The 25,164-nt window shown below is 30.3% G+C and overlaps 2 protein-coding genes across 2 annotated transcripts in view; one reads left to right on the top strand and one right to left on the bottom strand.

Moving 5' to 3' along the window:
- Nucleotides 1-25,164, bottom strand: part of LOC148313636 (dopamine D2-like receptor) — a 487,962-nt gene that overhangs the window by 275,251 nt on the left and 187,547 nt on the right. The gene's annotated exons all lie outside the window — the stretch shown is intronic.
- Nucleotides 1-25,164, top strand: part of fs(1)M3 (female sterile (1) M3) — a 65,695-nt gene that overhangs the window by 35,271 nt on the left and 5,260 nt on the right. Inside the window, exons 15-22 of the mRNA XM_088260470.1 lie at nucleotides 5,146-5,337; nucleotides 11,746-11,968; nucleotides 12,578-12,795; nucleotides 13,534-13,714; nucleotides 14,144-14,325; nucleotides 16,000-16,133; nucleotides 17,337-17,565; nucleotides 23,539-23,706. Coding sequence (XP_088116596.1) covers nucleotides 5,146-5,337; nucleotides 11,746-11,968; nucleotides 12,578-12,795; nucleotides 13,534-13,714; nucleotides 14,144-14,325; nucleotides 16,000-16,133; nucleotides 17,337-17,565; nucleotides 23,539-23,706 — 1,527 coding nt within the window. The remainder of the gene's footprint in view (nucleotides 1-5,145; nucleotides 5,338-11,745; nucleotides 11,969-12,577; nucleotides 12,796-13,533; nucleotides 13,715-14,143; nucleotides 14,326-15,999; nucleotides 16,134-17,336; nucleotides 17,566-23,538; nucleotides 23,707-25,164) is intronic.

The raw sequence follows: 25,164 nt of genomic DNA, 5'->3' as shown, positions 1-25,164 counted from the left end.
CTTCACTAGAGACATCTATTGGTGAGATGTAAAGAAGCTTTTTATTAAGCAGAAACTCTTATATTAGTATGTGAGATCCGAATCCCGGATTATAATCACACACATAACATTACAAATATTTAGAATTAGACAATAATGAATAAAGTAAATATTTAAATATATCTGTGTATGTGTGTGTGTTTGTGTGCGCGTGTGTGTATATTTGTATGTGAACGTGTGTGTGCATATATGTGTGCCCGTACAATTTTTGCTTAAAGGTGTACTCTCAAACATGCAAAGTAAGTATTCGATCGGCTGCGCGAGAACCCACACGTGTCGTCACACTCGTGAATATATATCGAAAATTGGTGAACAAATATTTTTTATATTTTGTTATCTCCTTGTTCTTCAATGACTCTTATCTTTTCATAACCATATATTAATATCTAAGATAAACTTTTTTTTCAAAACAAATACGGTATTTATTAATAAAATGTAATTACCTACGTTAAATGTAACGTAATAACCTGGGTTTGAAGAATATAAAGTTGCGGGCTATTGATGACCCCTGATGGATTTAAATCATCAGTTTAAATATAGCAGTTTGACCCTTTCCTTCAAATTATTTTATAAACATTAATGTAAAAAGTAAATTTGTTTATTAAATTCAATGAATACCTTATAATATAATAAACTTCCGCCATTTAGGGCACAGTGAAGAATTCGTGTATTTAAATAAACAAAGATGCTTGGTACAATTGGGTAAAAATCAAAATATTTTAAAGTAAAGTTAAAACATTAACTAGAGCACTATCCATTTCTGAACTAGAGAAACATACCAAATACCTCAATTTGTAGAGCTACAAACGCGACATTCAAATTAGGTATGAGTCTCAGAGGTATGATTGTTTCATATTTTTTTGTAATCATGTCTTCATTAAAAAAATGTAAGCTTATCGTCAAAGGTAATCTGAAAAAAAAAACATTTCTTTACATCCGATTCTTTTAAGAGGCGATTTTTTTTAAGCATTTTTTTACCCAGTAAAGGAAATAGCAAGAATTCGCCTATTTTCCTGCCTAATATCATATTGCTCGTCTGAATTGAAAGTGACCCATTTAAAAGGCAAAAGAGGTAACATCTTCACCTGTAGATTTTCATATTAAAGGAATAACACGGCGCTCTTATCTCGGGAAATTTCAGGGATAGTCCTGAAAAAACTCTATGAGGTAAAAACAAAAAAATCTGAATTGTATAATTTAGATAAACATTCCAAATCTACTATTATTAAGGATTTTTTTCTTAGAAAAAAGAATATTACCACGGTTACATTTAAATAGTATCTTACAAAAAATCTACTGTTGTAAATAAACTAAACCAACTAACTATCGCGCTGCTTTTCTGCAGGGGTAGGCAGAGAGAATAGAACGCCACACCAATATGTCTTTGCAAACAATCTTCGCCTGATATTTAGACTCCTGACCTGACCTGACCACTTTCAAGTATTTGAAACACTTGATCTATCCAAGATTTTCTCAGTCTTCTTCTTCCTCTATTTTATTTTATTTTACTAACATTAGCCACATGATTTTGTTTTGCTGTTCTTTCTTCGCTTATTCACCACCTTCACACACCTTTCTTAATGTTATAGAAAAAGTTTTTTTTCTTTTATTTCATCTTCTTTTTGTAAAAAATAATTCCAAATACCACTAATTATTTTTAAAAATCGAATAAAACATGTGTTTCGATGCATACATCATAATCAAATACAATATTTGCTAAAGATGTATATTAAAATTCTTGCACAAGAAATTTAAATAACATAAATATCGGAATTCACGAAGTAAAAGAAATATATAAAATGATGTGGTTTATTTAATTATTTTGAGGCAAAAATATGTTTGTTTTGTAAAAAATAAACATATTTTATTAATATACTTATGTCTTGAAATATACATAACATTATCAAATATTTGCAAACGTTAAAATTTTCGATATTAAAACATGTCAGATTAATAAAATAAAACAAGTTTTTGGTTTTTAACGTGTATTTGACCTCAAAGTATCTGTCTATCCCTGAAGACAAGATTCTTGTCGAAACAAAAATAAAATTGGTTTAAAACAAAGTTCTAGTTTTATTCTATAGAGTTTTATAAAATTTGCCACAGAGTATCTGTCAAAAACGTTCAAGAAAAAATATGTAGAATATTTAACAATACGTACTTTTTGTCTTGCGGTTAAGTTTCTAACTGTTTTAACAAAAAAGCTTGCTAAACTGAGTAAAGTATTTACACACAGTAGCCATTTCTGTTTATTTTTGTTATATTTTCTAAGTATATATAACTAAGAGTTATGTCCCTCTAGTGATGTGCGCAATGGAAGCATTGTTTGGCAACAGCATATACATAAATCCATGCATCTTGACAAGGGTAGAATGTATGTAAACATGGAATAGGATACATTTCATCACAATTCCTTTCATCAAAGGAAGTGTATCCTAGCTTAGGAACACACAGTGAATTCACAAATCCTTTGAAAATCGTAATTACGCATGTACATATAAATATGGAAATGTATAAAAAATTACAATTTCATCTCAAAGCTAGTTATTTAATGATGTATTCAATGTTATGCGTAGCGTAAGTGAAAACTGGAAGCAAAAGAACGATGAAGGCAGAATGAATGCACTTGGTATGTGATCTCTCAAACGAATGTGCGGTAAAATGGGTAGATGTTCGAATGGTGAAATAAGGAAATAATCCAGGGCTGAGATAAGTTTTATCTATACAATTAAAAAGGGTGTTTTGAGATGGTTTGGATATATGAAACGCATGAGTGAGGAAAGTTTAGTAAAATAAATTTTGAGGTGATGTAGTTAAAAATAGGAGTAGAGGATGATCGCGGAAAACTTGACATGATCAAGTATTAAAAACACTTGAAATTGGTCAAATCAGGAGTCTGGCCACTTTCATAATGGGGGGAATATATGAATGTGGAAGAGGCTCGGAATATTTTCAAAGACAGAATAGTGTGGCTAAGCTGTGTGTAAGCTAATTTTAAAAAAAATTTAATCAAATTTAGAATTACGTAATGAAGGTTGAAAGAATTTGCAGCGTCAATTTTGACGTCAATTCCATTTTATGATTAAAATAAAACTTTGTTTTGAAATCACTATGTATAAAAGACTCAGTCTTGAAAAGTAAGCAGTTTGCTTTGAAACCGGTAGACATAGTAATGTTAAAATAAAGTATTTATATTTTATTTATTGTTTCGGCATTAACTTTGTGGTAAGACATGTTACAATGATTAAAGAAAACACTTCGTTTTTTACCACTTGAGTTTTATTATAGACTACATGTTTTAGAAGTTAAACTTCCATCATTCAGGTCTTTATAATAACTAAAATATAAAATATAAAATTGTTCTATAAATAAGGAGACGGGAAAGTAAAGGGAAAGGGTTAGTCAAGAGGCGGAGTTTGAAAACAAAGGAAAAATGGAAAGCAACGTTGAAGAATTTTGAATAATTTTAATTAAAATTATTACACCTTGTTCCATATAAAGGCCAAATTATGAATTATCTTGAAAATTTAGAAATCCAAAAAAACCTAAATTCTAATAATAATTAATTAAATAATATATATTGTTTCAAAATTCTTCACCGTTGCTTTCCATTTTTCTTTTGTTTTCAAACTCCGCCCCTTGACTAACATTTTCCCTTTACTTTCATCTCTCCTTATTTATAGAACAATTTTATAATTTATATTTTAGTTATTATACAGACCTGAATGATGGAAGTTTAACTTTTGAAACATCTAGTCTATAATAAAACTCAAGTGGTAAAAAACAAGTGTTTTCTTTAATCATTGTAAAGTATTTATGATGACTTTAAAACAAAATTGATTTTGAATTGTAAAAATAAAGTTACGTTTTATTCATAAGGTACGGTAGTTTAATTCTATCTGAATTTTATAAATACGTTAAGTGTGACATTAAATGATATTTGAAAACTCCTTTCCGCGTCGCGAAAAACGTCAAACTGTCGCATACAAAATTAATAAATCTACATTGACACATTATGAGCAACCAATAGATTTTCGAGCGGTACGGTAATTTTATGACCCAGCTTCCCTTACTTGCGTTCAATAACTGCCATTCATATTGCAGATTATACTCAAGTCAACTAGCGATGCTAAACGTCAATTAACGAACGGTGGTGATAATATGCTGAAATACAAAATGCACTTTCCGCTACCGAATTTAGTCTGATAATATTAGAAATTATTATTAATCATTTTAATTAATTGTGTCCATTTTCGTGGATGACGTAGTGGTTACAACATTTCACTACGATACTTGATATTCAGGGTTCGAGAGCTCGATATCCCTACTACATTTACTAAAAAAATGTGTGAATATTTAAAAAAATACATATTGTTTTTTTTTACACAATACAGATTTAAATAATACAAAATAGTTGGAAAATATAGAATACATTTCAAATATAACGTTTCTACCTCTCTAATAAAGAAGATTCTTGTATTTAGAGAGGGAACTCGTTTTACAATTATTATTTTTTTTTTAAGCAAAGTAAATTAAATTTTAAAATTAAATAAAAATTCAAATTACAATTACACTGTGTGTGTGTGTGTGTGTGTGTGTGTGTGTGTGTGTGTGTGTGTGTGTGTGTGTGTGTGTGTGTGTGTGTGTGTGTATGTGTGTGTGTGTGTGTAAATACACATATTAATGAGGCGAATGTGTTAAGGTACATGTGGCAGATCAGGAGTCAACGGGTATGTATGAGGAGATGCATGAATGTGGAAGGGATAAAGATTGTTTACAAAGTCAGATTGGTGATGCGTTCTATTCTCTCTACCTATCTCTACCGGGGAAGCGGTGTGGTGGTTCGAATGCTTAAGTTATTGAGTTAATTAGTTAATCAGTTACTTTGTATGTATTCTTCAAACTGTTAATTACACAGTAAAATATATTAGTACTTTTTTACGTATGTTAAATTCAAAATTTTGATGAAATAATTAAATTAAATATACTGTAACGAGTTCTACAGTAAAATTATTTTTCTAATTTAAATAGTGCTTTTTTATAAACGTGTAAATGATTTGTGTGATAGACTAACATTGTTTTTTTTAAACTGTTTTTTCTTTACAGGTTGTTGCTGGGAATAAAATGTTTAAAAACAACTTATTAGCGGAAGAGGCCGACATCTTGAATCTAGAAACTGGAAAAGTAAACGGTATGGAAATTCTGCATCTCAACACCACATTAGCTAGAAATTATGAAGATGTTGATATATACGGAGAAAAAATATTCACAGGAAGTATAAACATCGATAAGCTGCATGTAAGTTGAATTTCCTCATCTTCGTGCTCATATTTTGTTTTTTTTTTTAAATAACACTTCCTGGAAATAATTTAGATTTAAGAACAAGTATTTAGGCACACTTAATAAAATAACTGGTCAAATTATAAGCAGAAAAAAAATTGAAAATCATGTTTTCAGGCTGATCTCAAGTATATGAATTTAATCTAGGATATATAATAACCTATCTGAATTATTTTACACAAATCTTCTCCGGATGACTGTGAAAAATTGAGACTCAAAAACAGTTCCGACCGGAATGAATTATTTCAGAAAAAACTGTTGAAAATGTCAAATATTTTACCATAATATTTGGTCAATATTATTTTATTCGCAGATTTGCTTAAATTTTTTTGAGAGTAAGTAGGTACTTATCACTTTAACATGTAAACATGGAAAAAGCTTTATACTTATATACTAATTTTCAACTGAAAGCACTACCGTCAGCCCAAATTCCAATTTTTTATATCCATCAAAATAACATCTAGCATACGAAAGGAATACTCGCGTTTTTAAACATTTTTTAAAAAAGAAATAAACTGAAAACCTATATACATAACTCACAAGCAAAATCAGACTCCAAGGTAACTTTACTGCTAACTTAGAATCATTCATTGAATTGTATAAACTCACGCCTTTAACGAGATTTTTTTAATCAAGAATAACGTGAATTTATTTTACCTTTTATCGTTAAAAGTAAACTTTTTCACTACAGGAAAACACCTAGAATAAAACTTTTAAACTTGGTTCCTAAGTAAGAACATGATAAGAGGTATTGCATAAGCCGTAGCCACCAACTATCAGAGTCACATGGACGTTAAGTTATCCCAAAAAATAAATGATAGACAAAAATGGCACGGGATTGTGATATACTAGGGACATTGCAAACAAATAGAAATAGACTTTGCTTATTAAAAAAAATCGCTATTCCAACATTAACTCACATACATTGTGTCATGAGTTTGATCAATAAATATAGGAGTTCAAAAAATTTGAATATTACACGTGTGTAAAATGATCACTTAACCAAGTCTATGACGGTCGTAAGCGCTGTAAATGCCCAGACTTCCATATTCTTCCTCATTTATTTTGAGGTGTTCAATGTAAAAAATAACTCCTAAGCGGAAATAATCCAGATTTTTGAACACGTATTTAGGCATACTGAAAATATAGTAAAAGATATATTTTTCTTATAAAACCTGTATCAAATCTAACAGAATATTTGTAAAACTTACGATGGACATCCAATCTATGGAGAGCACTAAGGCAACACATTTAAAGAATGTAGTGAAAACAAGCATGTATCATTTTCTGTTTTTTACCGATGTTTTAGGTTCGTATTTTATATTAAATTCTCAAAAACATGTTACAAAATGCCTTTAGTGCACATTTTTTTATGTATGATATATTTAAAAAAAATTATATTTTACGATAGTCCCATATTAAGTAAGATACATTCAAACTAGCCCCGTGATCTTACTTCTCAAATATCGTTTATTACTAAAACATAACTCATGTTCATGTACAATTATTTTCTACTGACCTTTGGCACAGTTATACAATATGTAGTATATCATTTCTGGTTTAATTTCGTAATACAAGATATCTCAGGTCGCCGAGCCATTCGTTTAATGTCATCGAGTCCATTCATCATAAATATCGTGTTTCTGCTAAGGGTACCCAAAGGATAATTCATATTATACATAAATAGGTTTATTTTACCCTCCACCGAAAGGGTTGAAAATAAGGATCGTTAATTGGACCCTTGTTTGGTTAGCAAAGGCGACCTTTGTAGAATACAATTTCCAAATGTAAAGAAATCATTAATTTAAATTCGGTTTTCGGGATTTACAAACCAATCTATTAAAAGTACCTAGGTATTGTGTTACATTTGCCACGAATATTTCCAAACTTTTTCCCTTTTGTTTTTGTCATCAAATATATATTATATATAAAACCCTTATCCGCACCCAAATGATGCATAGGGCACTGTGTCATATAAACGCAGTATTATCTTGATCGTTTATACATGAAGGAAAGGTGATCAGCCCTCCGCTTCAGGTACCAGTCCATGGTAATTTTGAATAAATATGTCAGTGAAAAAATCACTAATATTTATTTTACCCCCCTTGGGAATCGAACCCGGGACCTCCAGAACGGTAGCCGAGCGTGCTGACCATTACACTACGGAGGCGGACAAATTATTGAAAATTATTGCTTTCGGTATCTAGTTATTGTTTTATATTTCTCATAAATATTGAAAAAAAAAACTTTTTTTGTCATCAAATAGATCGTTTGCAAATTATTGATTTTGGTACGTAGTGTTTAATATTTCTCATAAATTAACATAAAAAATATTGAGAAACTTTTTTCTTTTGTTTTTATCATCAAATAATCGTACATCGTTTGCAAATGATTGCATTAGGTACGTATTCTAACATCAAACGTGCGGATGATTTAAAAGATTTGAGATATGTATTCATTAGTTTAATGAGCAGAAGAAGATCGAAGAAAACTCGACGTGATCAAGTATCTATTACCAATCACAGTCGCTTCATAATTTTGATTAACTGTACCTTCCTCACTCATTTGAATCACATGTCTACATAATCTCTAAACACCTTTTTTTAATTTATCGATAGTGTTAATATCTGCTTTTAATTCTTTCCTCATGTGACCATTTGAACATCTATTTCACATCGTTTTTTCCGCCCAATTGTCTAAGAGATCGCATTTTGACTGCATTCAGTTTACTTTTATCCTTCTTTTGCCAATTCCTTACTTAACTTCCATACATTAGGGTTGGAACAAGGACTCCTTTGTGTACTGCCCGATAAGTTTTCGTGCACCATTTACTCCGTTCCCAGCATTCACTCTCCTTTCTTAATCTTTATCCATCTTTCCATGACTAGAAAACATACTCCCCAAGAATATGAAATCAGATCTAGTTTCATCTTTTTCGAAAACGACAATTTTGAATTGCCAACATTCATCAGCAAATCCCTTTCCTTGCATATATCATACACTTTTATCCAACGCCTGTAGGTCTTCTCTGCTTTCAGCAAAAAGAACAGCATCGTCGCCAAACAAAAGACAAATTATGAATTCTAGCTTCAACTAAAAAAGCTTACTTAAAATATAAATTTTGCTGGTTGGATGATATTGCTTTTTAGCAATAAGACCGTTAATGAACATTTAATTTTCTGCATATGAAATTTAAATAAATAAATAAATGTTGTTTATTATTTTGAGAAATAAAAAACAAAGTCTCTTTATTTTTCAAAATGATATATCACTATCATCCACAAAGTTAATACTTTCAATATTTAAAATAAAATAAACATAAGTTTTAAATAAATACTCATTTTCTTTTTTCGTTTTAGTTGTGGATACCCTAAATTTCACTATCAATTTATCAAGTATTTTCACAACAATATGTATTGACTTGATTTACGGATTCCTTTCTTACAATTATTAATTGAAGTTGGGCCTAATTTGTAGAAATCTGTAACATGTAATTTATAGAGAAAACTATACACGATTTATGATTCCACTAATGATTTTTCTTACACCCTCTTATTTTATGTACAAGGTAAAACAATCCGAATAAAAATGTTTTAATGTATCCAAATAAGTGTTTCAATTTTCTTTTCTAATATAAAATAATTTATTTAAATCATAAAAAATCAATGACGAAATATAATGTTATGTTATTTATTGATTCGGCATTTACTTTGTGGAATGACATGTTGATTCTGATAAACACTTGTATAATGCCACTTTATCAGTTTAATTTCATTACACATGACTTGTTACGAAAACTATTAACGTTTTCATCTACAGGCGAAAAGTAAAACCTTACTTGTACTTTTCACCTGTAGATGAAACCATCTGTAGTTTTCAAAACAAGTCGTGTGTAATGAAATAAAACTCAACAAGTGGTATTATACAAGTGTCTATTTTTTGGAAATATAATGTTACGAAGACTGATTGCAAGGATTTTCACATTTGGACCTTCGCTTCGTCGTTCAGACAGTCTCAAAGAAAATACCGGAAACGATTAGCTTTATTTTGACTTTTACTTATTTATTGATTTCTTTAGTTGAGTTTCCTTAAGTTTTTTATTGATCTATATAAAAACCTCTCTAGTCACAACCTCTACCGAGAATTTTGACTACATATCGCTCACTCCTTTCAAGAACGTCATAAATCAAAAATCGTCAATTTTCAGTTGTGCATGTTTTGGGAATGCCCAGAAAATGTACTGGATTCCAGCAAAAGAGGCATATTTTAACTTAATATTTACCCGCTACAGGGCAGAAAGTGTTGTTTTTGAATTGTGAAGAAAATGTAGTGTTCAATTAGTTTTTTAAACATACAAAATATTTTTAAAATGGAAAAAAAACCTTCAGGTTTTACCTAAAAAGATTTGCTGCACAGTAAAAAGTTTAACAAGTGGCTTGATATTTATTTTTAATATATTGCATTATATTTTATAGCTTTAAAAACGTTCTCCTGAAAAATCAAGTTTTTTTTATTTATGACGTTCTTGAAAGGAGTGAGCGATATGCCACTCAAAAGATATTACTAACCAGAATAAAATAACACGTAGCTCTGTATATGGTATGTTTACAAGGAACACAGATTGAGAGCCTCTGTAAAAATAGTGTGTTAAATTAATTTTAGTACTATTTTAAAGAAATATCTCTGAAATTTTTGTTGTAAAATTTGTACTAGTTTAAAATTTATCACCATTTTTCAAAAACAATGCAATTTTATGCAGATGTGTTAAACTGCCGGTCTTGGTAGTAATTTAAACACAATTTATACCCGACGCGAAAGTGTTAAGATTACTTATATCAATACAATCCACACGCATGAGATCAGTTGATTTGAATATAAAGATTTTTAAATATATACTTACTTTTTCAACAAAAGCGTCTATACTCGTCTCTATGGAGTAAGCAATTTCTTCCGGGTCATCGAGTCAAAGATCAAAAACCTCAAATCCACGCCTACTGATGCCACATACACATATTTAAAGATGTGAATTTCTATCTTGAAGAATAAATAATCTTCAGTGAAAAATCTGACTTGGAATATGTATTTATAACGAATAAATTTTCAAGATGAAAGCTTTCCATTTTACAAGATTTTTTTAAAACATCTTACTTACAAAAACCTTAATTTATACATATTGATCAACAAAAAATTTATGAAATTTGATTACGATAGTAATTCAAGCAGATTTAAAAAAAATATTAAATATTTTATTTCAAAGCCAAAAGAAAATAGTTCAAGGAGTACAAGGAGTTTTAAAGTTTTTTTACAAATACATAAGGCCGTTGAAAGAAATCTTTGTAAACTTGAATATTAAATAAGCTTTAATATTACCTATCTTAGCCCTGGTTATGTGAAAATTGAGTACTTAAACGTTTTTAAAGATATAATTGAAATTTTATTATATTCACAAAGTGCATATTTCATTCAAAACCTTCTTCGTATAAGCAATGTATTTTTTCGTTTTTTCTGTACAGTACAGTTCATGAATCAGAACTATGTGTATTTTAATTAATTTTGTAATTATAATTAAAATGTAACTTTGTTTTAAAATCACTATAAATATTTTATTATAACTTAATTATAATGTCAACCGGTTTCGAAGCTAACCGCTTCTTTATCAAAACTAAGTAATAGTTAAAAAGGAAAAATATAGAACCTTAAAGACAATATTTTGTAAAAATAGCGCTATATCAATTAGACAGTTGAACTTAAAGCTTTTTATTCATATAGTAAAATAACAACAATGTAATTTTTTCCACACTGATTTTATTTGACCAGCAACCGGGTTTCATCGTTCTGACATCATAAAAATGGTGTAAGGCTTGACAAAATAATATGTCATATACACTACAAGGCAGGAGTGGTAAACGATGATTTTATTTAATTTTCTGATAAATGAATTTAATGAGTTTAAGTATTGTAATAAAATAATAATAACATGTAAGTTATGGTTAAGATTTTAGACATGATTTGATATAATTATATGTTAGATATGGATTTTGTATCCATTTCTAACATATAATTTTTGTTAACATAAATTTCATTAATTTCAGTTTGCATAATTTATTTTATTTATTGTTTCGGCATTAACTTTGTGGTAAGACATGTTACAATAATTAAAGAAAACACTTCGTTTTATACTCCACTCTCCTTATTTATAGAAAAATTTTATATTTTATATTTTAGTTATTATACAGACCTGAATGATGGAAGTTTAACTTCTGAAACATGTAGTCTTTAATAAAACTCAAGTGGTAAAAAACGAAGTGTTTTCTTTAATTATTGCATAATTTAACTTAAATTTCTATATAAATTTTACCTTTTTAGGTTCCTAATAGAATCCACGGAGTATCTGTGGAAGACTTGGCTGTAGTGTCGGATACTCGTTCAATAAAAGAAGCGTACTTTAACACCCTTACAGTGAATGAAAACTTAATTGTAGATAAAGTGAACGGAGTTGAATTGAAATATGACCTACATAATTCTATAAAACTGAGAGGACCCGAACAACATGTATATTCGGAAACATCATTTGAAAACGTCGAAATAGGTAAGCTTTAGTAAGCCGAAATTGAATAGTGATAATTTAAAAACCCAATATTTTGTGCGTTTTAAAAATAAATCAGAATTTTCATGCACTACACTGGTATTTTAATATTTTTGTACACAAAACCATGGCTCGAAATATTAACTTTAAATATTTATTAAATAAATTGTCCAAAAAAGACAAGCAAGATTATCAAAACGATTCTGAAACATTTTATCAATTATATTAATATGTAGATGATAATAATTATATAATTAAAAATGATGTGCTCTGATAGTTTGGGCATGGAAATCGAATGAAAGAAGAAAGAAAAGTAAAACAAATTTATAGGGCGAATGTGGATTGTAATACAAGTAGATTAAAATCGGGCAAAACTTGGTATGATCAAGTATTTCAAATACTTCAGGTTAGGCCAGGAGTCGGAATAACTGGCGGGTATGCATCAGAAGATGCATGAATGTGGAAGAGGCGAAGATTTTTTGCAAAGACAAATTAGTGGGGCGTTCTATTATTTCTTTCCCCCCCCCCCTTTGTGGATAAGCGGCATGTTGTTTAGTTTTAGTTAGTAATGGTATCATTTATTTTTTTGTTGAATTTATTTTTATTTTCTAGATGACCTCAACACACTATCGGTCAATTCAATGCCAGTGGATAACATGGTCATTGACAAGGAAGGAGAAGATATCCACATTTATGGGGACAAAACATTCACCGAGGATGTTTTTGTGGATGGCTCCGTTGACATTCAAGAGATTAATGGTTATAGTGTGGAAAACATCCTGAAAAACAGCCTTCATTCGTCAGATGATGTACATTTTTCAGGAGATTTGGTAAAAAAATAATTTTAAGGAATAAACCATAACGTCCATATTTAAAAGGCTTTTCTGCGGAAGGGAAGAGCATCGGATTTGAAAGAGAGAAAGATGTAACAGAATGCAAGATTAGCAGATAAGATGAATGCCTGAAACAAGTGTAAGAATTTATATATCTAGGAAGTATATTCTCAAGGGATGGAAATGTGGATAAAAATATTGAGAGAGGGTGAATACAGGGAATAAAGTAAAAAGTGATTTGCATTAAGTGGTTTCAAATAAAAATATCCCATGAAACATGAAATCGGCAAAACAAGAATGAAACTAGTGTGAACGCCATTGAAATGCGTACCCCCAGATAAATTGGTAGAAAATTGTTATACCACAGAATTTAAAAATTGAGATATCAGAAAGAATTGTCGGATTGTGGTCCCGTGGTTGCGGACTCTTGAGTCAGAGTTTCTCGGTTCGAACCCACTCTACCTCAATTTGATATCTAGTTCTAATAATGGGTCGCTTTGGATCACAGAAATAGTAAGAAATTGAAGTATGTTTGTAAATTTTAAAAATACAAATACATTTCTTTTTAATTTATTTTTAATTTAAATTTTAGACAAAATTAAAAAAAAATAACAAAAAAATGTAAGGCTGAACTAGAAATAATTGAAAAGACGTAATTATTTAAGGTAGTATTGATACGGACAAGTTTTATTTAATCAAATTGTTATAAAACAAAGGTTTTGTGACTTTTATTAGGTATTTGAAGCTCCAGTGACAATTGTCGGCGATATTATAAGCAGAAATTTAGTTAATAATGTAAATTTAGAGGAAAAATTGACTTATGGAATGAATACTGTCGATGACTCAAAAACTCAAATTTATCAAAAAGCACAAGAAATAAGAAATAATATAAAATTATTGAAACATTATATCAAAGGTAAGAACACATAATAATTACATATTTTTGATATTTGTTAACCTATATTTTAAAAGAAAGAAAACTATCGTCGGGGTCAATTTTGTTAAAAAAAAATTAAAGAGTCACAGAAACTCGTGACTGGGTGTGTAATTATTTTTTAACACTTAATAATTATTTAATAACACATAATTTTTTTTAAAAATATTAACGGAATATTTTTCAAAAGAATAAAGCTTTATTTCACAAAATTTCAATAAAACAGACTGTATATCCAATTTTGTATCCGGCCATTTGTAATATTATATATATTTTTTTTATTTTATGTATGAAGTTTTTGAACTTCAACAATCGAAAAGATATATGAGTCTTGCTACACAGGTTATAATTTTGAAGTAAGGAAGAAAAAATAAAAAATAGATGCCTTTTTTTCGCTTTTTTGTATTTCAGAAATGTCCTCAAAATTTCTGTATGCTGATGTTTGGAGTTATGTAGACCTTCATATTGGAGAAAGCTCTGTTGCTTATATCAGATCAAACTACGGGCATGAGACGTTTATTGACGTCCACGCTTTACATTCTGGAAATTATTGTGGATTAAGTCCGAGTTGTGTATGTCCAATACAGTACACGGTAAGTAAACTATTTCTTCTTTTTTTTAACCCCACCTTAACTCAAATAGTGCATCAGAAAGACGTGGTGTTACCATGATCATTAATCATATAATGGCATGGCGATCAGATGTCCTACCCTAAAGATCCGAGAAAAGAGTGGAAAATATGATGACGTTGGTGAAAGAACTTAATGTGAAGGAAAATACTGCTATTTGAAAGTGAAACAAATATAAATAGATGGAAAAATTGTTTTATGAATCGACGAAATATATGAACGAAAGGTGCTAGATTTGTTTGAGAACCTGTATTCTAGACTTCCATTATATCATATTATTTTTTAAGATCTCATCAAAGATAAAGAAGAATATGGTAGTCTGGTCATTTACGGGGCTGACGACCGTCAAAGGCTGGTTTACGTAATCACTTTACACACGTGTAACATTCACCAATTGTCCCCATTATTGACAACCACACTACTCAAATTCTTAAAAGTTCTATATATATGAACCAATTTTGAAACATTGTTCTTGAATCACTAGAACTTCACTAGAGACATCTATTGGTGAGATGAAAAGAAGCTTTTTTATTGAGCAGAAACTCTTTTATTGGTATGTATTCATTAAATCTCTTCAGGCTACTAATATTATGTAAAATATTTCTCCCCACCTATCGGGAAGAACAATTACTTCCTTTAAAACCTTCAATCTAGCATCCCAGTCAAAATAATGAAAAGTACTTTTTAACAACAATAAAAAAAACATAATTAACATTTTGGTCTAGTACCTTGTAAGTTGTAATACAGACGAGTTACATATGAAGCGCAAAATAAGGTACAAAGCACTGAATGAGGTAGATGTATAATAAAACTCACATGCCCCATAAAAGACACAGCTAGTTCTTAGAACGTGAAATTGAAAGTTGCAAGCGAATTTCCTACAAATTGTTACAACATTTGACGTCGAAGAGAAGCTATTCGAGAACCTCATTCAACCTGACACCAGATCTAATTGGATTTTCAATGTCTGCAGCTTGGTGGAAGAGTTCAGGGAAGAAGAAATATAAAAGAGTGCAATATTGTAAAGGTAAACAAGGGGTAGTTTGAAAAAGAAATAAAACTTACAAACATCTGAGTCCAGGGACGTTATTAAATTTACTGTCTTAATTTTATGATGTTCGGTAAATGAAATATCTCATAATTTTCTTTTAAACGACGACGGATTTTTTAATTAAATCGTATTTTTAATTTAAGTTTCACTTAATTAATACCACTGTTTTGTAAAATTTATCATGACACGTGTATTGATGCATTTTTTTATATTTTTTAAATATGAAATTTTCGAACTTCAACAATCGAAATGATATAATAGTCTTGCTATACTGGCGTTGCATTCAGCATCATTGCATTCAGCATCATTTACAAACACCGTATGACGCTGAATGCATCGAAACACGTATCACAATAGATTTTAAGACAAGGTGGTAATTACTAATAAAACTAAAATTGGATAGATTTTACCACAAAGTAACTGTCGAATCAAATAATGAAACAATTATTTTTTACGAACATCGGGAAATCCTAATACGCAAGACGTACTCGTATAGAGATAAGATACATTTAGAACAGAATAGATTATTATTTTACGAAAATGTTCAAGTACATTTGCTATTTTGAAAATTTTGTTTTATCTTCCAGGTAAAAATTTCAAGCGATGGATTATCATCGGTGACATCTAATCCCAGTTTTTTAAGAACTTTTAATGTTCTCTCACCCCCTGGATTCTTTACCAGTCTCTTAACAACATCATTTGGTATCAACAGGTACTGCGGGTAAGTACAATCAAGTATTAATCAAGGGACTTTTTCTTCTTGCGCCATCTCCTACGAAATCATGACGAACTCACATCTCGTTGAAAACCCCACGAAACGGTTCTGTTGTATACCTTTTCAGATTATAGATTTTCAGATTCCTTAGCCATGTTCTTCCTTCTAAATAATGAAACAAATAAAACCATGTTTTTGCCATTTTCTCATATAAAAATTATTATTTTGAAAATGGCCAAGAAAAACCTGTTATCAAGTATTTAAAATACTTGAAAGTGGTCACGTCAGGAGTCGGAATAATAGGCGGGTATGTATGAGGAGGTGCATGAATGTGGAAAAAACAAAGATTGTTTCCAAAGACAGATTGGTGTGGTATTTTATTTTCTCTACCTACTTCTGGGAAAGCAGTGTGATAGTAGCTGGTAAGTTTTATGATTATAAGTTTTAAATAACGACATTTTTTAATTTACATTTTTATTAATCAAGATTGAATTGAAATGTCGATTTAGTGTTATAAACAGAACAGTTGGTTTTTGTGGCGCATTCTCCAGAAGCACGACAGTGTTTCCCAATTAGTGGTGCGCGTACCTCCAGAGGTACCTACCCAAAGTTACATCAAGAGTTACGATAATTTTATGAGTAAAAAAAACTTACTTACTCATCACAGATTTTAACTCGAAGACGATTTAACACTAAAGCATTGTCCTAATGCAATGCAATGATAACGTGACCATCGAAAGTTCTCGCGAATTTTACCCGTACGAATCCACGATTAAACATACAGATCTCGAATGTACTAATTGATCGCGCCAACGCTAACGCGCTTTGCGATGGTCGTGCCACATCGCGTTGTATTAGGACGACGCCTAAAGTGGACCAAAAAGCTACCAGATATTTAAAATTTGTGCAAAGGAAAGGGTCTACATTTTTCATATTATTGATGGTTAAAATAAACTTACTTATTTTTTTACTTATCATTCCCACAATAAGGGGTAAGTAGAAAAAACTAATTGAGAACCACTGGAATGGTGTAATGTTTATCATTTCCTCGAATATCAATTTATCTAAGGAAATAATCTTATCTCCTGAAATAACCTAGGTTTATGTTATCCGTATCCTTGACAAGTTAATAACTTTCGAAACAATTAAAGTTACCGAAGTAACGATTTACGTATATTTGAATATTAATTAATTGACACCCCTTTTCAGAACTGATACGCAATCCTTACAAAGAGCAAGGACATGGATATCCTGGAGGTCTAATTATAACGAGCTTGAAGGGTATTCCGATCTAAGTTACGAGTTGACTGGTTTTGTTTCTGATGTACAATCATTCTACAGTAATGGACAGTACTATGCCGTTATAACTCAGCAATACGATATGACGTACGATAGTTATAACCTTGACACAATTGTCATATCCTTAGATTTCAATCAGGTATGTTTATTTATTTAAAAATAAAATTATTTCACAGGCTACATTTGTGTTCTTTTTTTGTGAGGTCAAGGGATCTTGCATCTCTTATAGCACTGCGACCATATTAGGTCTTTGTTACCTCCCTCTGTATCACAGCTCACTCCCAAAACCTACGTGTCATGTAACTCACGACCTGTCTTGGTGGTAGGAGCTTTACCTTCTCGGAGTCTAGTAGTGGTCCACCAATGATGTGACTTCTTTTGCGAGCGAGTGCGTCACAATTATAGAGAATGTGGATTGGCGTTTCGTTATCCTTCATACAAAATATGCATATTGGGTAGTAATGTAGTCCAGTTTTTATCATGTATTTCCTCAGTCTGCAGTGTCCTGTCAAGGTCCTGCTTAGGATCCAAATTGGTGTTCTAAGTACAATTTTCATATTGTACAAAACTGACAAAAATAAAGAAAATTTAGAAAAATAAAATAAAAAATTACTGATAAAATATAACTTAATAATATGCCATTCCAAAATACATCAAAATTATTATCTGTCATCCCATTGAACAATGTCCCGCTCTCTAATCCCTCTCCTCTAGTTATTATCCCACCCACCTCTATATATTACAATATATATCAGAATATTTTTTTTGCTCGCTAGTTTTTGTAATCACCTGTTGAGGAACTGTAATTTTCGAAACTATTCGTGTGAAATTAAACAAAACTCAATAAGTGGTATTAAACAAGTATTTGATTTTTAAAATTATCAATCTCACCCCACAAAGTTAATGCTGAATCAATTAATAATATTTTCATTCTTCTTTTGCCAACTCCAAGTTTCGCTTCCATGCATTAAATAGAATAAAATAAAATGCATAATATATAAAAAAAATGAGAGAAGAACTAAACTGGTTATCTTTAAAAGAGAGACTTAAATTTAATATGCCGAGCTTTAAACATAATTTTTTTATCAATAAATTATCAAAAATTTTTAAGGATTAAATAGTTTTAAATAAAAATTGTAATGAACATACTACTAGAAATAAGGATAAAATAATACTGCCATTGTTGAAAAAAACGAGTCGCAAAATTGCTTAATGTATAAGGGTTTGAAAATGTATGATAAGATGCCTGAATGTAAAGAGTACAAAGGATGAAAAGAGGCTGAAAGAATTTAAAAATCAATGTTTTGTTTTCTGTAAGGAGATGTCGATATATATGTTGATGATGTAAATTAAGTGTTTATAATAGTTTGTATTGGTTGTAATATAAGCTAAATTAAGAAATAAATAAAAAAATAAATATAAGTTGTTACTAGGACTCCGTTATAATGTCAGTTTAGCTTTTGCTGTTAGGGTTGCTATTTGCCATAACCGACATAAGTGCACTATTCACTTTATTTCAATTTTTACTAATAATTACAAGCTGTAGTTGGTAATGCGAAAAAATAAGAAATATCGTCTAAAATTCAAAAGATACCTGTAATGTCTTCCCTTAAAATGCTATCAGTATACGAACATCTAAGGCAGGCCTGGCCAACCCAAATTGCACACCGGGCCGCATCGATTCCCTAAAATTTTCCTAAGGGCCGCAAACAGATAGTAATAATGAATTAAAAGAATATATTACAACGAATTTCATACTTATTAATTTTTTTGGAAGATTTATAAATAATTCGAATGCAGAAGTAATCAGAATAAATGCGAAAAAAAAACATTACTACAATAAGATGTGAGAAGAAAACACAAATTGAACCAACAAAAAATGCAGTAATAAACGTTGTTATCAATTTTAAAAATCAAAATTATTAATTAGGGCACAAAAATCAAACAATATATATATAATTTTTTTTAAACATTTTATCAATAGCCACTCAGTGCGAGATTTGAGTTTCTTTTCACCAGAATATACGAGTATGCATTACACGTAATTACAGAAACTTGATTACTTTTAAAAACTTCAATATTATTTTTAATATATATATTTTTTTTTTAATTAATTCGTCATACATGACCGCGGGCCGCGGGTTGGCCACCCTTGATCTAAGGCGTTAAATTCACATCAAATAGAAGTGAATTTAGATCTATTTTTACTGTATTTTACAAAAGGAGTAAGCGAGCAAGAGTCACGACTATGAATAGCGATGGTGATGAAAGGTCTTGAATGAACACCCACAGAAAAGTCGAGACTTAGCCATAATTGACGCGAGCCAAGTCAAAGGGGCGAAGTGGCACTTAAGTGTGCCCGATTGTGACCCGGCAACTACACTGAGCTGATGGGACGGCCCCATTTAATCAGATTACAGCGGGTCATGTGTCGGGGGTGTCATAACTTACACACTATCAAGAAGATGTAAACTATAAAATACGTGTCAACTATGAAATTCGTGGGAATAATGATCAAGGCCAAAAAATTGTTAAAATCTAAAAATTATTAATAAATTATTTTTATAGAACTCTCTACGTAAAATAGTTGGAGACTTATGACAAACAGTAACAAGTAACTCACAAATATCATCTCCAAAACATCAAAAAGAAAAACTTAGTATAACAATTAAGCATAGGGTTTTCCTCGTACAAGGATAAGATACCAGGGCTTTTGTGTTGGTTTAAGTTCAAGGGGTAACTTTGCACGGCCGGGATACCAAGATGAATTTCACCCTTAACAATTTCAACAATTCTAACCCCAACCGTAAACTTAACCCTACCATCCCTTAACTGCCAGTTGCCCTTACAGAAGATTTTCTTACATACAAGGAATGCGGATGTGTTTATATTTGAAGATTTACAATGGTATTCTATTACATAGGATACGCGATTATTCATGTAACTCAACAAATGCTTCAATAATAAAAAAGATAAAATATTTTAAGTGGATATTTTTTTAAACTTTTTAAAATTAAACAACCCTGTTTTAACTAAAAAAAAATAAAGTTTCATTAATTGTTTCGTCAGTCACTTTGCAGTACAATCTATTCATTTTTAATTAATAATTTACTTGGGAAATACCACTATTTCTTAAAATCAACCGCTATTACGACAGTAGTTACTACAGTTGATTTTTTTAAAGTGGTTAAAACTAAGTTTTATTTTATAAAGTTTAAAAAATTTGCCACAAAGTATCTGCTAAAATCATTTAAGAAAGGGTATTTTTTTTAACTTAAACTAAGTAAATACCACATTTTCTTTAAATCAATTACGTATGACACGTATTTTGATAAATTTAACATCTTTTATAAACATCGTATATTGAATGCATCGAAACATGTATTATAATAAATTTTTGGAAATTGTGTATTTTTAATATAAATTTTAAATAAAAATGCCTAGATATTGCTACAAAGTGACTGCCAAATCAATTAATGAAATAAATTAATAATAAAAAATACTACGAGTAGCCTTCTCAAGAGCATATTTAATGAGTTAAAATAGATTGTTGTTTTTTATCGATTGTGTCGGGTTGAGGGTCCTGTGGTCAGTGTCGCGGACACTTAAGTCGGAGTTTCTCGGTTCTAACCCACTCTACCATAATTTGATACCTATTTCTAATAATGAGCTGCTCACAGAAATATTATAGTACGAAATTGAAGCTTTTTTGTAAATAATAAAAACACAAATACTTCTCTTTTTCAATATTTTTTTTTAATAAATTTTATTTTATCCAAATGTAATTGTTTTTGCGTTCACCTCTTAGGTAAATAATGAATTAACACTCTTCTTATCAATCATCTATTACTTTGTGAAATACGCTTTTAAAAAAACTTCTTCATGACTATTGGCTTCGGTATAAACATTCCATCATCAGATCTACATTTGACCTGATGTATAACGGTGGAATGATTATTCTGAAACCAATAGTTATAAAATAGTATTTTTAAGTGTTATCACACAAATTGAACGATGAATGATAGGGAGAGTATTATAGATAATAATGTAATAATAATAATACTAAACCCTTATCCGCACCCCAGCGGTGAATAGGGCATTGTATCATATAAACGCAGTGTTATCTTGATCGTTTACCTATGAAGGAAAGGTGATCAGCCCTCCGCTTCAGGTACCAGTCCTAATAATGAATAAATATTAGAGTGAAAAAATCACTTATATTTATTTGACTCCCCCCCTGGGAATCGAACCCGGAACCTCCAGGACAAATATTATATTATTATAAATATTAGCATACCATAAAGTTAACAACGCTTTTAATATTCAAATAATGGTAAATTAATTTAAAAAATACAATTTCAAATTATTCTACCCTCGCATACTCATATAAGTTGATACCTACATTAAAACGACGCGATTTTGAAATACTGCATTACAGACGATATTTTCATTCGGTTATTTTTGAAAACGAGTGACCTCGTTTTACGCACCCCTTGCGGACACGTTGCCCTGTGTTCGCGACCCTTGGCGCGGATTCCGGGGCATGTCACCACCACACTACTCCCATCTCGCTGCAAGCTTCCGCCTTCACCGTTATGCGCTCCTAGCCCTAGAGCCTTTGATGTACCCTGACAATGATCGAGGTTCTTTTACAACATGGTACAACGGAAAACACTCACGGTCACGAATAAACGCACTGAGAATTGTACATATGTATATTTGAATATATTCACGGCAAACAAACGTTAATTTAAATTGACGAACCTTTACCTTTTTTATTTTTAAACACCTAAATTTTTAGTATCACAATTTTTTAATATGGAATTCTAACTCACATTCTTATACAACCTAACCTAACGACGACCTGGACGAAAATAATAAAACCTTACCTAACCTTACCTAACGTATCCACTAGACCAGTGTTCCGCAAACTTTTTTCTGTTCAAGATACACCTGCCAAATCAAGATTTTTTTAAAGGTACACGTAAAAAAAAACAAAGTTTATTTAATGTTGATTTATCACTAAAATTAATATAACCCGAATACATACATACAGTATCGAATAGATTAATTGAAACAAAACTTTTTTTTCGTATTTTCAACACCCTCTAAAAAATTTTTTGGTGGTGTTCCTCGTATTATGGAACAGGGCTGTTTCATTCAGTGACTGATATAATAAATAGCGAGAAGTATCAACAAATTCTACTGTAAAATATACTACCAGAGACACAAAAACGAAGGTCAAATGGTAATGGAAAATTTCAGCAGGATTCAACCCCCTGCCACAAATCAGAAAAAATGATGAAATTTTTCACACAAAAACAATGAACTGTGTTGGACTGGTCAAGAATTTTGCCAGACATAAACCTAATTGAAAATCTATCGGCAAACTGTAAGAATCGACTCTCCAAAGTTGATTGTACTACGGTGGAAAAACTCATTTTGTTCATAATTCAGTTATGGTTTCGAGACGAAAAAATGGCATCCACGGGACAAAACCTTATAAAATAGATGCCAAGAAGAGTAATATCTTTAATAGAGCCCAAATAAGATCATATCAAATATAAATTTGTGGTGTGACAAATAAACAAAAGATTTTCCAAAACTGTTTACAAAAATACAACAACAAAAATGTTTGTTTCAATTAATCTGTTCGATAATGTACAAAACATATGATTTTTGATGCGAAATGTGAGCCTACAGTTGTTGATAAGGCTGCTCTCACCGTTGACCATCCTCAGGCGTTCTTTTTTTTATTTAATAGAATTCAAAGTCTGAAATCCCAATTCACACGCTCATTGTGCAACAAAGCGCCTCACTCGTTTAGCTTTCAGCTATTTCAAGGTGTGTTACCTTCACAAAATTAGATTTTTTTGTGGTACACCAGTGTGCCGCGGCACACACTTTGCGGAGCACTGCACTAGACCACAATCGGTGACCAAGGTTTACTTTCCAAACCGACGTCAAAAAACCTTGTCGTTTTAGTTGGAATGAAGTAACCTTACAATGCTATCTTGCCACTTGTCCATTTCGTTGTTGGCCATTTTTTCACAAAAAAACGCAAACGACTGGCACTAAAAACTAAAATGAATCTTAATATGTTTTTTTGTAGCGGTTAAGTGTGACCATTCAAAGGATACCGAGCTTTGGGGCGAAGGATTTGGAAATACTTCAGACGAAGGGAAGATGTCATCTCTTCATAGGAAACACCTTTGATTCCGTAAAAAATACCATATCAACACCCTCGCCTGTTCTTCAATTCAACCCTTATACTTTTCAGGTAATATTTTGTTATTCTTTTAAACATGGAAAGTCAAATAAAAACTTATTTTTATTTCGCCTTTATTTTAAAGGGTATAACAACGTAAAATTTTCTTAAGTATTTATTTCATAGAGTAATTTATTATTTACGTGATTCGTCCCAAAAACTGAATTTTCATAAAAACAATCAAATTATTATTGTACTTTTTCATTTCCATCTTTTTATCAAATGTATTAATATTTACAATATGACAAATTTAAAAAATAATCAAATTGAAATCTTCATAAAACCTCGTTGATGAACTTTATTTATCGGTAATCTATTTTTTGTGCATTTTTACCATGTACGTAAATTACCGACATCATCAGACTGGTGATGACAGTAACGACAAAACCTGGTCACTGATCAAATAAAACAGAAATGGAAGAAAACTTTATTTTATTTTCCACCAATACATTTTTTTTATTGTTTTTATATCGTAAAAAAATTGTCGTATGTCTTGTTTTGTATTGAATATTAGTTAAAATTTATTTTGAATCAAAAAATATTTCAACATCAATCTTAATTATATTTTTTGATCGGTTAAAAAACGGGAAAATATCAAATAATATTTCTACTTAGGTAATTCAAATTAGTTCTCAAATTTCAAACGTCATTGAATTGAATTTTCAAATTATGTTTTTAAGTGTTATTTAATACTTAAGTAAACATTTTTTTTCCAAATAAATATGGAAAAGTAAAATCTTAAATATTTTGCAAAAAATCTTATTTAAATAAGATTCTTTCTCATTTCCTGGACGAAAATAATAAAACGAATGTTTTTCGTCGGAGCCATAAGTTAAACATCATTCGCAAAAATTTATGAAAATTTAAATATTTGTCGGGAAAATTTAAATATCATTCCCAAAAAGTGATGAAAATTTATATCTGGTTGAAAAAGAGTTCTTGTAAGTTGTGTCATTAGTTAATACATAAATTCGTGAAATAACGCAAAACTCCATGACTTAATGTGATCATAAGCCGCATTTACATTTACAAAAGAATTTTCCACACAAATTCAAATATTTTGTAAAATCTTTAGTACTTGACTACAAGAGAAACTTTTTTCCACAAAAATTACCCTATTTATTATGACGAAACTTTGCGTTGAATTTTTTATGAGGCGAGAATAACGATTTATTGTAATTTCGAAGCCTACACGCCATTTATCATTATTAAGAAAATATAATCTCAATATTTTTAGAGTGCCCAAATATATGCAAATATTCACAAATATGATTTTGCCCACTAAGGAGTAATTTACATTCCACAATATTTTTATGTTGTGAACACAATTTTTTTTCAAAACATTACATACAAAAGTCATATATATATATATAATATTTCCGATAAGTAATTTCTATTTCTCATTTTTGGACATGGGATTAAGGTTAATAAGACTAGAACACAAATAAATAAGTTTTTTTTTTAAATAAC

Source organism: Brachycentrus maculatus, unplaced genomic scaffold (genome assembly GCF_059751285.1).
Source record: "Brachycentrus maculatus isolate JH-2025_06_01 unplaced genomic scaffold, ASM5975128v1 h1tg000007l, whole genome shotgun sequence".
NCBI classification, from domain to species: Eukaryota; Metazoa; Arthropoda; class Insecta; order Trichoptera; family Brachycentridae; genus Brachycentrus; species Brachycentrus maculatus.
The sequence above is the reverse complement of the archived record's forward strand: the minus strand, read 5'-3'. Positions and strand labels throughout refer to the sequence as shown.